Genomic DNA, 17,499 nt, shown 5'->3' on the forward strand with positions numbered 1-17,499 from the left:
TCATAAGTCACTTTCTAGGATTATTTTTACGTGATGAGTTTTATACACCTTAAAATTATTTTATTTTTCTATTAAATAATTTTTATAGATGAATTTTATTGAATATGTCCTCTCTTCAAGACACCAAAAAAATGTGAATGCCTCAGCAGTTTCCAAATCATGACATTAATGTGATTCATAAAGAAAGATACTTTTTTTTAATGACAAAAAAACTAAAGTTGCCTCTTCATTGGGGTGACTTCCTTACTCTGAAGGCTCAGTCTTCTTCTGAGGCTGTGGAAACTGCGTCCATTGTTTTAGATTGTGAGGGCAAAACTGTGCTGCTGTCAGCACTCCTGGAAAAAGATGTGTCTGATACGCCTTCTGCTGGTTGAAAATAGGACAGGACTGCCAGCTGTGGGTTGACAGTGTACTCACGTTCATGCTTCTTTATAAAACTGAAAAATGAAAACATATGTCAAGAATTGTTTTAAATTGTGTATGTTTGCAGCACAACCCAAAAATGCATCATGAAAATTAAAAGTGTATGAATTCTGCCCAATATGTCGGATCCTTGGTATAATACTACGTAAGTGAATGAAAACTGTTAGACCCTAAGCAGATGTGTTACTGAGACAGAGCTCACAGCCCTTTTGTTCAAGGCTATCAAAAAAGGATGCACATCCAGATTCTCTATACTCTTTCCAGTTGATTAGGGCAATTTGTTGTTCTAGAATCAGGGCCGCGTGCATCCCAGGATGGCTGTGAATGCAGCCCAACACAAAATTTTAAATTTACTTAGAACACCGAGGTTTTTTGTGCTTATGTGTCGCAGTGTATTTACTGTGTGGCCCAGAGACACCAAAAGATTGGACACTCCTGTGTGTAGATGATTCTTTAAAATATTGGGAAATGCTCAAGAGGGGTATTCCCTAAGACAGTGCATTTTTCTTTCTGAATAGGGGAATGGAGACGACTGAGTGCCTTCTAGATGAATTTGAAAGTTCCATTTTCCTGACAGTCGGAGATGTGGGTAAGAGCTGCACATCATGTATGTTGTAGAGACTCAGGAGGTCTGTAGACTTACCTTGTTTTCAGTTTGTACAGCAGGGAACTAGATACTGCCAAGAGGATGACAAAAAGGCAGAGGGTCATCAATGAAATGCCCAGCATTAATTTTAACTTGTTATCCTGATGCTCTACCCCTTCATCTTCATTTGTAGCATTCAGATCAGAACCTAAGAGGAAAGAAAGACAATGCAATGGAAAAGAGTAACTGTGTTTGTCCAGCATGTTTTTTTGGTAGAAGTAAGGGTTGCAAAGCCATTGCAGAAAGGCCCTCACCCTCTTGAGTACTCACTGCTCACTCCCCTACCCACAGGCAGTGCAAAGGAGAAGGACCTAGGTTACCCTCTGCAGCCAAGTACCTGATTCGGTTTAACTTTCACAGCAGCCCTGGAAAAACTGTCCTCGGCTCCAGTTTACAGGTTCACAGAAGGTTATGAATTTGCCCATGACACAGAGCTATTAGGTGGCAAAATCTGGTTTCAAACACAGGTTACCAATATGTGTGTGTAGCAGACTTCCGCCCTAGTAAAAACCAGCTCAAAACTCTAACGAGATTACTATTAAAAATGTGAATTTACACACATTGTTCCAAAGAGAAAGAGACCATTGGACTCTCGGGATATGCACTGATTTTTCTTTAAGCTGATATGATGGTGTGTCAGATGCTTTCTCCATGAGGCTGAAGAACTGAACTTGCCATTTTATTACTGAGATCAAACCTCATGTACTTGATGTTAAAGCAAGAAACTAAAACTTATTTAACTTTCTAAAATAATTATATAATAAAAATTATGTCTGGATCCAGAGATGTCAAAAGTCTTTTTACTAAATCTATTAATAAAAATATATCTTTCCTGCAAATTTTATGTTATGTATATTTTTAAAATATACACCAGACTTAATAGACATTTATTTAGTGATAGTTTTAAATACTTTAAATGGTCATGTTAATATTTCTCCCCTTTCCCCCAACATCCTTGAAGAGTTTCAAGGGTGTTCCTTTTCTTCTAAGTAATGATGTTTTGGGTAATAAGCAATGACAAGCTCCCATGTCCCTATGCTCTGATTTTTAAAAACAGTAATTGTTAAAGTGAAGTCGAATGTGTACAATTGTCAAAGAATATCATCTTGACTTTGAGGCAGTATATTTTGGGAATAAACAAATTATGTTAAAATGGGCCGTTCTCCTGAATTGCTGCTACTTTTAAAAAAGGTTTTGGAAAGAATGCATGTTTGTTGAGGTGATGGGCAAAACTAGAGAAGGATTTGGGATTCCTACCCACTGGAAATTATGAAAATTCTAATGGCAAGTTTGAACAGGTTTTCTCCATCAGCCTTGGTTTTCTCACCTGTAAGGTGGGGATAATACCGACTTCATGGAGCTGCTGTGAGGATTAACATAGTAATGTATGTAAAGCACTAGCTATGTGATTAAAAATCAATCACACTTGATTTAATGACTTAAAAAGACAAAGTATTTCTCAAGTGTCCCAGGATCTGTCATTCTGTGTCTAGCTCTCCTAGGACAAAGATGCCTTGCTGCACTTTCCTGAAGCGCTGGGAGGCCAGCAGTGGGCCCGTGATGAGTAATCCAGTGCTGAACTGACGGAACAGGCCTTCCACATGGCACCAGGGGCTGTTGCTTCCTTGGGTGGTTTATTTGCAAGACAGAGGTTTGAGGAACAGTCATATATTATCTTGTCGTGAAATTTTCTATCCAAATTCGGAGTTCTTTCATGCATATAAATATAATTAATCCATTAATGAAAATTACTGCCTTCAGCAGCAGGAACTCTCTCATTCGTTGCTGGCAAGAGTGCAACATGGTGTTGCCACGTTGGAAGATAGTTCAGTTGTTTCTTACAAAGCTAAACAGAGTCTTACTGTACAATCCAGCCAACATAAACAATCCTTGGTTATTTCAAATGAGTCGAAAAATTGTGTCCTCACAAAACCTACATCTGAATGTTTATAGATTTATTTATATTGCCAAAACTTGGAAGCAATCAAATGACCTTTAGCAGGTGACTGGATAAACAAACTGGTACCTCCATATAGTGGAATATTATACAGTGGTAAAAAGACATGAACTATCAAGCCATGGAAATCTATGGGGGGATCTTATGTGCATATCACTAAGCGAAAGAGGCCAGTCTGAAAAGGCTACCTAATGTATATGTATTTCCAAATATGTGACATTCTAGAAAAGGTAAAACCGTGGAGACATGAAAATTTCAGTAGTTGCCAGAAGCCGGGCTGAGGAAGAGAAGGATGAAGGGAGCTCAGAGGGTTTTTAGGGCCGGAATACTATTCTTTGTGATACTGCAGTGGTGGACACGTGACATTTCCATTCATCGAAACCCATAGGTTTGACTGTAATTGAGGAACAATAAAAAATATAAAAAAACAGATTTGTATAACACAAAAAGTGGACCCTAATGTAATCTGTGAACTTCAGTTAATAATACAGTATTAATATTGGCTTACAAATTATGAAAACTGTACCACACTAGTGCCAGGTGGTAATATGGAGAAACTGAGCACAGGGAATATGCAAGAACTCTCTTTAATTCCTGCTCAAGTTTCCTGTAAACCTAAAACTACTCTACATACAAAGTCTATCAATTAAAAAAACTGCATTCTATATTTTATTCACTGTCTACTCCTCTGTTTGGCTCATCTGTTTCAGGAACACAAGTTATAAAACAGGAAGACAGAAACAGTTATCTGCAATATGGTAGCTGGAGAATAGGCTTAACATAGGAAACCATAACTCTCCTGAAACAATTAATGCCCTCCGCTTCAGTTAGCCACCGCCCTGCCCACTCACATGTGCCTTACCAGAAACAGTGTCACCATGCAGACACTACCCTGTGTGCAAGTATTTATGTTTTCATTTAATTGAAGTATTTTGTTCTTACTTGGAATTGGTTGAAACAATTGATCTTTTGCTTCTTCATTCCCCGTTGTTTCATTTAAAGCTGTTAAGACAATAAATTGGTGTTATGGTAAACAACATTCATTTACTAAAATTGTGTGTGCACGTGTGTGTAATATATCCAGCTTATTCTCATTATTCATGGTAGTTGTTTTTATAACCCCAAGGGAAATACAGGGTTAGTTAGGTTCCTGTGAGGTCACATTTTCATCAAACAATCAGTACAAAACCTTGTTTATGTGTGATTATGTTTAAAGATATTTTATTTCAGTATATATTGCTGATCTGTTAAATTGCACCCACAGCCAACAAGTGCTCTAGCTCCCCCTAAATAAAGCTCACCTAACACACACTTTCTCCATGAGGTGCATACACCACAGCTGTCTCATGCTTAGGAACACTAATTAGTATCTAATGCTACACTTAGGGGGCATTTTAAAGAGCAAAACTGCCAACAGAAAATACATGTAGCACTAAATAGATCACAAAAATGACATTTATTTACAGTATGAGAGATGAAAAAAAAGAAGACAGGATGTTACCTTTTTCTACCTCAGCTGCAAATGTTAGTAACAGGCAATTTAAATGTTTGGCTGCTCTGAGCATGTCTGCATGTAACTGTGAAAGTGCTTCGGGTATTAGTTTTGGGGAATACAAATACACCTTAGATGTCGGTAAATTCTCAAATACAGAATATGCAAATAGTGAAGGTCAACTGAATATGATATATATTTTACATTGGTGATACATGCATGCACGTGTGATATTACATGCACACATGTATGTGTTTACATTACATTTGCATATGCATAAACATATATAATGCACATTACCTTTATAATGTATGCTTGTATATTGATGATACATACATGAATTTTATGCATGCATGTATTTTGATATGCATTTTGCATTTATTCCTGCATCTCCAGGTGCTTACGTGCATACTGCTCCAAACACAAAGAGGGATTATATTGGGCAAGATCCCTATTTAAAATATTTAATCACAAATAAACCATAAATTGATAAGTTGTAGAAACATAAAACTTGTCAGGGGAGAATTAGAAGCAAAGCACTTGATTGACATTCTGGGTTTGCTTTGCATTTGCTATTACAGGATGGCAGCAAAATGTTGACATTAATTGTTAGTATTAGAAATATTGACACAGATCTTGGCTTTTTTGCATATGACTTTAGTTCAACAAAACATTTTCCCAGCTACCTAACTACTATGAGTTTACCTTTAGCTAACATTGTCCAAAATGCAGGCTCATTTGGACGTTGGGTTGATTCTGTTTAAAAAAACAAAATAGAACAGGATGACAAAATAAGGTAATTTGGCTTTAGTAAATTTGTGATAGAACATTCATTCACTTGTTTGCTAGTTTAGGCATTTAGATAGTTAAACCTTGAGCTCCTACCATGTGCCAGACCCCATGGTTGGTACTGAAGTCACAGAAATGAACAAGACAGTCTCAATGCTCAAGGAACACACTCGACTTTGAAAGCAGTAAGAATCACTGCAAATGATGTTGCAGGATAAGGAGGGCTTTGAAGGAAACACACAGGCAGCGCACATGGAGGGACCAAAATCAACTCGCAAAAGTTGGATACCCTTTGGAAGGGAGATGATGCTTCAATACAGGCACAGAAGACTAGAAATTGTTTGCCAGGCAACAAGGGGAGAGAGTGGTTGTTCCACTGTGAGCAAACTCAAAATCATAAGCTCTCCAACTCCTGGTGGTCTAGAAGGAAGAATGTGGATGGGGCATGTGACCAGAGATGGGAGTGAAAAGTTCTTTAATGCAGGTCATTTCAGACTTGAATGCCTAGTTAGAAGTTAGAGTGTGACTCCATATTTAAGTAGTGAGACTTACATTTTTACACACATAATGATATGCTCCAGGCATGACTACAGTGTTATAACTTTACATTTTTTAATATTTTTTCCCAGAGGGTTCTTTGTTCTTTTCTTCTTCATTTACTTCTAGTAAATTAAAACTTGAGTGTAAATTACCAGATATTAAAGAAGGGAAATACCAGGATGATCAGATTTCTATTTTTAAATATATCAAAGACACTGAATAGGTTTTTATTTTTATTTTTAGTAGCATTAAAGATGCAAATGAATTTACACCAATCATATTGGGAACATACTTGTATTGCATGAACTGGAGAAAATAGAGTTTCATGTAACAACATGTCCGTTGTCCTCAGTTAGACCACTCATTGAAGCTATCCTGTGTTGTTATGGTTTCACAAATACTTTATAAGGAACAATATTCTTGGCAGGAAAGTCAATGATGATTTTGATTTTGCAACCTCTTACTCCCACTCCTCCACCCCAAATAATCTTCAGAAACACTAATAATTGACTTATGAAGGGAAAAGTTTATTCCTCAAGCAGGTAAAAATTTTTATGTAATTATTAAAACTTATATTACAATGTATTACATATGTATATAAAATAAATTTATACCTATACCTATGTTAACTATAGGTATAAATATAAATCAAATACATTTTATTAAAATAAAATTGTGTTATAAAAAGAGCTCACTTTCTATGCCTTGTCATATAATCTAAAAATTGACCCTTAGATTTTCAGTTTAAAAATTTTTAGAGTGATTTTAAATTGTAACAGTACAAGTTCTTTAAGTATGCAATTACGAACTACTCAGAGTAGTGAAACAACTTAAATTTTTACTCATGATATGCTCCAGGTACAACTACAGTGTAGAAACTTTAATACTTTGAAATCTTTTTTTAGAGTGATCTCCACTGGGTCTTCCAGAAGGCGGTGTAGTTGTTTCATTGACGAGTTTATCTAGGAAAAGGGATAGTGGATTATCAGCATGTAGAAACATGGACTTGACATTTGTTATTTGGCTTATATTTAAGCTAAAAAGTGGAACAAAGAAAAGGAGAAAAAAAAACAGAAAGATGCTGACAATTTTTTGAGATAAAAGAGGGGAAAGAAAAAAAATAAACTGTTTGCCTGAGGTGCAATTCATATGCCTATAATACGCAAGAGAGAGGAAAAGCCGGGACTGTGGGGACAAGCTTCACTTGGAGGTAAGGAAGACCCACTGGGTTAGATCTTTGTCTCGGATGCTTCTTGCTCAGACCTCCAAATGATACTGTCAGCCCAGGACAGTTTGGTTGCTCTCAGTGTAAAGACAAGAAAAAGGAGGCAACATCAGTTTCCATGTAAATTGGAAACATATTCATGCTTACTACCTAAAACAGAGTTTTCGATATAAAGATTTGGGACCACAAGTCAAGTATCTCTGGGCCTGATTTAGTACGTATATCAGTCTGTAATGTGTCCATCTGGAGGTAAGTCAGTGAGAGAGTATCAGGGGACAGCTGTGACTGGAGGACCATATTGCCCACCCCCCCCCCATGAAATTGGCCTGAAATTTCAGTTAACTTTGTTTATTACAGGGTTCAACAAACTCCCATATGCAGTACAGGCAATCCCACCAGAGGTGGAGTTCTACAGAGAGGCAGAGTGTATTCAGACAGAGTCTACCTAGTGGCATGAAAGGGTGGAAAAGAGTATGTTACCAGGGTTGACATGGACTTAGGAAGAACTAGAAAAATTGGTCAGAAATCCTTAGACTCTGCATGCAATCCTCTTATGCCATATTGGGAAAGACTGTCTGGATTGCTTCCACTACTTTGCCTCAGAATTTCAGACTGAAAGAATTGTTATTCAAAATTATTCTAGAGATTCCACTCTCCTGAGGGGCTAGCTCCTCTAGAATGTCCCATCCACATCAGCATGTCTCCCACTGTCAGAACCCTGTTTGACATGGCGGCAACCGATCCCAATCCAACTTTCTCTGACAATTCTTTGGGGACATGAACTGTGGGAAAAGAAGTTAGGGTTTTGGAATCATCTCCATGGGCCCTCAAAAATCCATCTCCTAAGAGAATTTGTGTCCTGTCCCAATCAACTCAAGATGTTTGCTTATACAAGCAAAATTCCCATGAGTTACCTGTCTAATTAATGTATGCCCTTGAAATGTCCCAATGTTTGAAACTGCTCAAAATATTCCATTACTATCAAGTAGCTGTACTAATAATTAGGCTCACTGAGTCTGTCTTTTACTAATTAAAATCTCCATTGCCAGAAACACGCCAAGGTAAAAGATGTGTTATATGTATTTTGGAGACTTTTACTGGCCTCCAAACTCATCTATCAGGTAGTTATGCTTGGTGGAAAGGTAAAAAAAGGAAATAATATTTAGAGCTGAAGGTATAAAGCAGAGAACAGTAAAAATGTGTCTAAGAAAGACATACAATTTTTTTTCATTCTAAATTTAATTTTTATTTTCATGCAAACCAAAAATGTGAGCCTAAGAAATGTAAGAACCTCCTTGCCTTCTGAATTTATCAGTACAATAGACCTGGAGTCTCCTTATTTAGGAACTAAGACTTCTGACATTAGCTCCTCTTAAAATCTTTTTTCTATGCAATATTCTGTATTACTGCTTTGAAATCTTGCCTTCAGGGCTTTTCATATTTGCAGTGGTGCATTTCAATACTTACAGTTTCTTAGAGCTAACTTCAGATCAGTTGTTGCTCTCACAGATATTTCGGACTGGGTGCCATTTGAACTTTGTATTGTGAACGCATCTAAAATCATAAGACAAAAGTTTGCAGCCGCTAGCTAAGTCTAGACTTTTTGTTCCTTTACATTTTTCTTCATCTGACTTAAAAAAAACACAAAACATATGCAATGACTAATTGCAGGAAAATAATAATAACATATTTGAGACATCCTTCATCTATAAAACAAAGAAGTAGGACAAAGGTTAAAAATAAAATTCATGAAGAAAAGAGCTACATTAGTATTTTTTTGCTAATGACTTTCTAAGAAGAAATTATTGAGGAATTTATGGGAAAACATTGAAATACAAAATAAGTTCTGAAGTATATTTGTAGGTGTGTAATATTTTCACATCTACATCTGCTAATGTATTTACATTATCAGAAAGCTAAGTAAGAAGCATTCATTGACCCTTGAATCTTCTGTTAAACTATGGAACAGTTCAGCTTAAAAAGCATATATTTCAATAACAACCAGGGTTTCCTATGTACATTCATATTTATATATGTACATAAAGGATCCTGCTCTTAAGAGTCATCAGTGGGGTTGATTATAATTCAGAATTAATGGGCATAGTCACCTAACCAGAGTCAAATAAATCAGATAAAGATGGCTGACTATATATATATATATATATATATATATATATATATCTCCTTTTTCCAAAATCTCATAAAATGACAGAAAATTTTACACACACATGAATGTATATGTATTCAATACATATGTATACATCTATTACTGTCAGGACACACACACACACACATACAACTGTGTTGTTAATGTATCATAATTTTTTAGAAGTTTTTGAGCTAGATCTATGGAGAGAAAAAGAAAATTTCAGCCCAGTATTAATGTGGTATTTTTGCAGGGAAAGACAGATCAAAGAAACATAAAGGTAGCAATTGACTGAATTTCAAATGAGAATTTAGATTATATTAAATGTGAAATTTGTATCAGTAGGGAATTGATGTTCCACACATGGTGATTCTCCTTGAAAAATATTTTATGCCATATACAAAAATAACTGGATTTAAGTTAAGAGTTAAAATATGAAACAAAAAAGTAGGAAAATAATATAATATGTAATTGAATAAGGCTTTTCTAAGCATGATACAAAATATAGAAGTTATAGAGGAATTAATAAAAAATTTGATTTTATAAAGTGTAAAATTTTCGGTGTGACTAAGATACCTAAACAGGTTTAACTGCAGAGCACTAGAGCTTCATCCCCTGCCCCTCCCCACCAAAAAAAACAGGTTTAAAAATAAGCAATAGGCTAGGAAAAAAATACTTGTTACTTTTACCACACAAATTAATATGCCAGTTAAGAGCCCCTACAAATAAATGAAAATACAATCTAATAGAAAAATGGGCCAAAGATAAAAACAGACAAATCACAGGAGTAGAAGTTAAATGCCCAATAAGTACAGAGAAAAATATTCAACTTCACAAATAATTGGGGTCCAAATTAAAACCACTAATGAAATTTCTCGCTTCTTCACAAAATATCATTAACATTGTTTATCATAGGTGAGATTATGGAGCATTCTTGCGGGATACAAATTGGTAAATACAATTTGGTGATATCTATCAGTATTTTATATCTATCAGTATTTTAAAGAATTTATTCTTTGTTCAGCAATCCCAAAATTTGGTATATCGAAAGAGAGATATACCTAAGAGTATATGGGAAGAGCATTCAAAGAAGAAGCTTCCCATAATTTAATTCTTTATAAGACAGTGATAAATTATGGAATATCACTTTATGCAATATTATATATCCATTAAAAATGATGAGGTAGATGTGAAAAGAGTTCCAGAGTTGTTAAATGAAAAGAGTTGGTCATAACACAATTCTTTATTATGATTCATTTATGATTTTTTAAATGCTGGTATTAATTTTTACATATATTTTAAATTTTTATTTATTTATTTTTAGAGAGAGGGGAAAGGAAGGAGAAAGGAAGAGAAACATCAATGTGTGGTTGCCTCTCACACAACCCCTACTGGGGACCTGGCCAGCAACCCAGGCATGTGCCCTGACTGGGAAGTGAAACAGTGACCTTTTGGTTCACAGACCCGTGCTCAATCCACTGAGCCACACCTGCCAGGGCCCATTTATATTTTTATATAAATATATGTGTGTATAAGAAATATTTTTTACTTTAATCAAAGTAACCACCAATCTATTGATTTGTTTACCCTCTGATTACTTCAAATAGAGTTAAAACCTGAAAAGGAAATGATTGCACTGTCTGGCACACGGTAGAGACAGCCCGATTCCACACCACTCCTGTCTGCCCCTTGGTATGTATGAAACCTGGGCATTGACCTCTCTGAGCATCAGAGTTGTTTATTTCCACATATGAAATGGGATAACAATTAATCCAAAACAATAGAAATGGGTTATAGTTTTCAAAGGACTTGAGTGTATATGTATTTCTAATTTTTCTTTGATTAATATTAATAAAAACCCAGAATAACTAGATTTAATCTTAATTTAAAATAATTTTAACAAGACTTTCTTATTAAATTTTCACTTTTTAGAATTGTAGACCTTATAAGAACATGGAAAGAAAGCCTATATGAGGAGGGTGGATGAACTTTAATGGTCCCTCCACACACCTCAAAGTCATCTTGTTATGGGTTGAAATTTGTCCCCCCATCTTCCATAACATATGAAGTCTTAACCCCCAAAACCTTGAATATGACCTAATTTGGGAATAAGGTCATTTAAAATATAATTAGTTAAAATGAAGTCACACTGGATTAGAGTGGGCTCCTCATCTGAGATAAATGCTATTTTTAGGTGAAGAGGGAAATTTGGGCACAGAGACACAGGAGGGATGGTCATGAAAGTGAGTTGGAGATTGGAGTTCTGCTGCTGCAAGCCAAGGAATGCCTGCTGCTACCAGAAGCTGGAAGAGGTAAGTAAAGACCCTCCCCTAGAGGCTTTGGAGAGAGCATGGTGCCAGAAAAACTTTGATTCTGAATTTCTGGCCTCTGGACTTGTGAGAGAATAAATTCCTGCAGCTTTGAGCCACCAGTTTGTGTTACTTTATTTATCAGCCCTAGGAAATTCATACACAACTCCAAATAAATTTTGGTTAACTTGCCACAGAATTAAGTCAGTTGTTATGCATGTGAATAAATAACCATAATACTACAATGACACCTATGGTGATTATGGGCAATTACCAAGAGAACCTTGTAAAACTTCATAACATGTCATGAAAAAGTTGCAGAAAATAAAAATTTCATTTTACACATTGAAACATCTATAAGGTAAATTACTATTTAAGAAGTAGAAAAAATAATAGGATTATAGTTTTTAAAAGAGTTCAATCAAACCAATATAATCAGCTTTTATATATGTATTGCAATTAACTTTAAAGACTTACATTGTTTTGTATCTTTAAAATGATGGTCATTTTTTTCACTATTAGGAACATTATCCTTAATTTCTTCCTCACTATTTTCTCCATCAATTATAGGTACCATATCAGACTCTGAAAAAAAAAGTATGACATGCCACAGATTCGATACATGTTCACTTCTTTTACTACTTTATTTTCTAACCACATTCTTTTCACAAAGAATTTGAGGCAGAGATTTAAATTCTAAATGATACCATACTCCTATATATTTCTTTTGTTATACCACAGAAGATTGCTGTATATCAATTTTGTAGGATAACGGGTTACCTTTCTTATGTCTGTGAAAGCTTTAAATGCTTACTCACCTTTGTTACTGGAAGTCACACCACTAATCCCTGAGGAAAAAACCCCAGATAAAAAAGTAAATAACATAAAATTCATTGGGATGATGGGATTTATTCACTGGTGAACTGTGTCTCTGCAGCCTTTCTGTTGCCCAGCGGGTGCTGGATCGGCTGGGACATTGTGACATCACTGCCAGTGTGAAGAATGCTGGGAGCAGTTTCCAAACGCTTGGGACTCAGGCAGATGCCTGCTTTATTGTCGGAGTTATCATGGCCTTTAGTGTAAAAAATAAACCATTATAAGTTTTCTTTGAAAGTTAAAAAATGTGTTTTCATGGTTCCTGGATTTTATTTAATTAAAAAATATTTTTCAACATTTTTTAATATGTAATTCAACATTATTTTTCAATATGTAATTCAACATTATAATACTCTCAGTTGCACAGCTTGGGAGTTAGACTCTTATATAGCTTATGAAATGATACCCTGAAGTCCCCTAGATTGAAAAATATATATATTTTATTGATTATGCTATTAGCATCCCCCACTTCCCACCAGCATCCCCCACTTACTTCATGTCCATGCGTTGTACATTTTCTATACTATTCTTAACCTCCCCCCATCTGTTTTATACCTACCGTTTTTCACTCTTTTTTAAAGTATATTTTATTGATTATGCTCTTACAATTGTCCCAATTTATTCCTTCCCTTTCCCCCATCCCTGCTGTACCACATCCCTATGCTCTAGCATTCCTCCCCTTAGTTCATGCCCCTGGGTGCACCTGTAAGTTCTTTGGGTTTTCTGTTTCCTATACTATTGTTAACCTCCCCCTGTCTATATTGTACCTACCATTTATGCTTCTTATTTCCTGTACCTTTTTCTCCCCACATTCTCCCCCTTCCATCTCCCTACTGATATCCCTCCATGTGATCTCCATTTCTGTGATTCTGTTCCTGTTCTAGTTGTTTGCTTAGATTTTGTTTTTGGCTTTTTGGGTTCATTTTTTGATAGTTGTGAGTTTGTTGTCATTTTACTGTTTATAGTTTTTTTTTTTTTATCTTCTTCTGTTTCTTAGATAAGTCCCTTTAACATTTCATATAAGGGCTTGGAGATAATGAACTCCTTTACCTTGATCTTATCTGGGAAGCACTTTATCTGCCCTTCCATTCTAAATAATAGCTTTGCTGGGTAGAATAATCTTGGATGTAGGTCCTTATCTTTCATGACTTTGGAATACTTCTTTCCAGCCCTTTTTGCCTTCAAGGTTTCTTTTGAGAAATCAACTGATAGTCTTATGGGCATTCCTTTGTAGGTAGGTAACTGTCTCCTTTTCTCTTGCTGCTCCTAAGATTCTCTTCTTATCCTTAATATTAACTAACTTAATTATGATGTGCCTTGGTGTGTGCTTCCTTGGATCCAACTTCTTTGGGACTCTCTGAGTTTCCTGGACTTCCTGGAAGTCTATTTCTTTTGCCAGACTGGGAAAGTTTCCCTTCATTATTTTTTCAAATAAGTTTTTAATTTCTTGCTTTTCCTCTTCTCCTTCTGGCACCCCTATGATTCAGATGTTGGAATATTTAAATATGTTCCAGATGTTCCTAAGCCTCTCATCATTTTTTTTTTTAATTCTTATTTCTTGGATGTTTATGTCTTCCTTTTGTTTCAAATCTTTGATTTGAGACCTGGTTTCCTTCCCTTTGCTATTGGTTTCCTGTATATTTTGCTTTATTTCACTTTGGGTTGTCTTCATTTCTTCCTTTATTTTGTGACCAAGGTCAAACATTTTTGTGAGCATCCTAATTACCGGTGTTTTGAACTCTGCATCATACAGATTGTCTAGCTCCTTGATGTTTAGCTCTTTTTTATGAGTTTTGATATTTTCATTTGGCCCATATTTCTTTGTCTCAGCACATCAGTATGGGTGAATGTTTCTTTTAACTCCTTGATTGTTGGAGTTCCATGCAGTTTGATTTTATGGCACTTCTGGCCAAGATGGAGGCATAGGTAGAAACACCTCACTTCTTTGCACAACCAAAAGAAGGATAACAACCAATTTAAAAACAATAAACAACCAGAAGTGCCAGAAAATTTTAAAACATAAGTATTTTTAATAGCAGAATGAGAATGAACTTTTTTTGGTTTTTAGAGCATTGCGATATTATATGCTTTTTTGGATAACTGAAATGCAACTGTTTGTTAAAAAACTATTCAGAGACACCAACATCAGTCCAAATGCCCTGCAAGTTCTGGTTCATGGGCTATCTTTACTATAATTCTTTAGGAAAAGTTTTATTGAAATTTACTTTTGGGGGATTTTCTTTATCAAACATAAAATATTTGTTTTACTTAAAAATTTTTTTCAGTGAAACCCATCTTTTACCTCACATAGAGATTGAGAAAGTTATCTACTACTTAGTCAAAAGAGGACTTTCATGTAAATAATGTTATCCATATATTTCTCATAATAACACCTACAATAATCAATAAAGGCAAGAAATCAAAAGGACACCATCACTAATATTGCTCTCTATGATATTAAAGGATTAACTAAGTTTCTTAATTTAAATTATTATTGATGAATAGCCTCTCAGTATTAGAGAACATTTATAATTAAAATGACACAAGCATTGGTTTAATAAAAAACATAAATTTAAAAGTGTGAAAGTTTGTTCAGTGTAACAAAGGCTCACTATTGGGATATAATAAATTACATCCAACTGTGGTCTCTATGTATCTGATGAATTAGAGAATTAATTTGAAAGAAATCTAATAGCATAATGGGATAAGGGAAGCAGAGAGGACTTGAATACTTAAATATAATGGAAGCTTGGTTTCTCACTGTCAAAGGTGAGAGTTATAAATATGTAAACAAGTGTTGACCTAACATTAAAAGTAACTAGATGTAAATGTGTGTGCATATAAATGTACATATTACATACACATACACACTCATGCTTATAATAATTCCTTCTCTGTCCCCTGGGAGGACATGATGATGGTGATATTCTAACTCAATTAACATATCTAGTTCCCAGATGTTGGCATGTGAATATTATTCTCCACTAAAAGGAACTAGGAATTCTTGGTAAATGGTTGGTTCCAGGGCTTGGGTAGGGAAAATTGAAGATGAATATAGAACAGTGAGTATCAAGAGCCTAAAAAAACATTCCCATGCTTTAAGTTGGAAATTCCACTTCTAGAAAATTCCCTAAATGAATAGTCATGAATGCTAAAATGTTTTAGTCCATGGCCAAGGTGAACACATAGGTAGTAGATACACTTTGCCTCTTCACACAACCAAAAAAAGTATGATAATAACTTTAAAAACAAAAAATAACCAGAACTGCCAAAAAATTGAACTGTATGGAAGTCTTACAACCACGGAGTTAAAGAAGAAACATTCATCCGGACTGGTAGAAGGGTCAGAGTCAGGCAGGCAGGTTACAGAGGACTTACAGCAAGGTGGCAGCTAGAGGACTGGGATGGGTGAGTGGGTGGCTGGCAGGCCAGGCGAGTAGTGGCTGGTGGACTGGGCAGTCCCACATTTGTGTGTAGATAAACCAGGAGGAACAACTGAGGAGCAAGACAGACTGCACAAACCAGGGTTCCAGCACAGGAAAATAAAGCCTCAAAACCTCTAATTGTAAAAACCTGTGGAGTGTGTGGCAGCGGGAGAAACTTCTAGGCTCACAGGAGAGTTTGTTGGAGAGACACACAGACCCCTGGAATGTGCACAAACCCACCCACACAGGAATGAGCACTCAAAGGGTCCAATTTGCTTGTGGGTAATGGGGGAAGTAACTGAAAGCTGGACAAGAGCCAAGCAAATAGCATTATTCCCTCTTGGACACCTCCTCCACATGGAGAAACACAATGCAGTGATCAGTTTCACAGCCCTGGTGAATTCCTAAGGCTCGGCTCCTTAGTATATAACAGGCACACTGAGAAAAAAAAATTGGCCCAATTGGAAGAACAGATCAAACCTCCGAAAGTAAAACTAAGCAGTGAAGAGAGAGCCAACTTATCAGATGCAGAGTTCAAAACATTGGTAGTCAGGATGCTCACAGAAATGGTTGAGTATGGTTGCAAAATAGAGGAAGAAGTGAAAGCTATGCAAGGTGAAATAAAGGAAAATGTACAGGGAACCAACAGTGATGGGAAGGAAACCAGGACTCAGATCAATGGTTTGGAGCAGAAGAAGAAATAAGCATCCAAAAAATAAGAATTCCCCCCCTCAAAAAAAATGAGGAGAGACTAGAAACCTCTGGGACAACTTTAAATGTTTCAATCATATGATCCAATGTCTGAATCATAGGGGTGCCAGAAGAAGAAGAACAAGAAAATGAAACCTTTTTGAACAAATAATGAAGGAGAACTTCCCCAGACTGGCAAAGGAAATAGACTTCAAGGAAATCCAGGAAACTCAGAGAGTCCCAAAGAAGTTGGACCCAAGTATGTATACACCAAGGCCCATCATAATTACATTAGTCAAGATTAAAGATAAGGAGAGAATCTTAAAAGTAGCAAGAGAAAAGGAGACAGTTATCTACCTACAAAGGAGTTGCCATAAGACTATCAGCTGATTTCTCAAAAGAAACCTTTCAGGCAAGAAGGGCTGGAAAGAAGTATTCCAAGTCATGAAAGATAAGGAACTACATCCAAGATTACTCTACCCAGCAAAGCTATTATTTAGAATGGGCAGATCAGGTGCTTCCCAGATAAGATCAAGGTAAAGGAGTTCTCATCTCCAAGCCCTTATATGAAATGTTAAAGGGACTTATCTAAGAAACAGAAGAAGATAAAAAAACTATAAACAGTAAAATGACAACAAACTCACAACTATCAACACCCAAACCTAAAAAACCCAAAAACTAAGACAAAAGCGAATTATGAAAACGACTAGAACAGGAACAGAATCACAGAAATGAAGATCACATGGAGTGTTATCAGAAGGAAGGGGGAAGGGGAAGAATAGGGGAAAAGGTACAGGGAATAAGAAGCATAAATGGTAGGTACAAAATAGACTGAGGAAGGTTAAGAATAGCATGGGAAATGGAGAAGCCAAAGAAGAACTTATATGTATGACCCATGGACATGAACCAAAGTAGGGAGATGATGGTGTGACAGGGGTAGAAGGAGAGGCAAATAAAGGGGAGAAAAAAATGGGTCAACTG

At 35.9% G+C, this 17,499-nt stretch overlaps 1 protein-coding gene across 1 annotated transcript; it reads right to left on the reverse strand.

Moving 5' to 3' along the window:
* Positions 1-256: 256 nt before the first annotated feature.
* EQTN (equatorin) lies at positions 257-12,104 on the reverse strand. The gene is given in 6 exon segments (XM_037141065.2): positions 257-437; positions 1,067-1,217; positions 3,969-4,028; positions 5,224-5,274; positions 8,540-8,626; positions 12,005-12,104. Coding segments are annotated over 6 exon segments (630 nt in total).
* Positions 12,105-17,499: the final 5,395 nt, after the last annotated feature.

Source organism: Artibeus jamaicensis, unplaced genomic scaffold (genome assembly GCF_021234435.1).
Source record: "Artibeus jamaicensis isolate MK-2021 breed Jamaican fruit bat unplaced genomic scaffold, CSHL_Jam_final scaffold_1964, whole genome shotgun sequence".
In the NCBI taxonomy this organism is placed as follows: domain Eukaryota; kingdom Metazoa; phylum Chordata; class Mammalia; order Chiroptera; family Phyllostomidae; genus Artibeus; species Artibeus jamaicensis.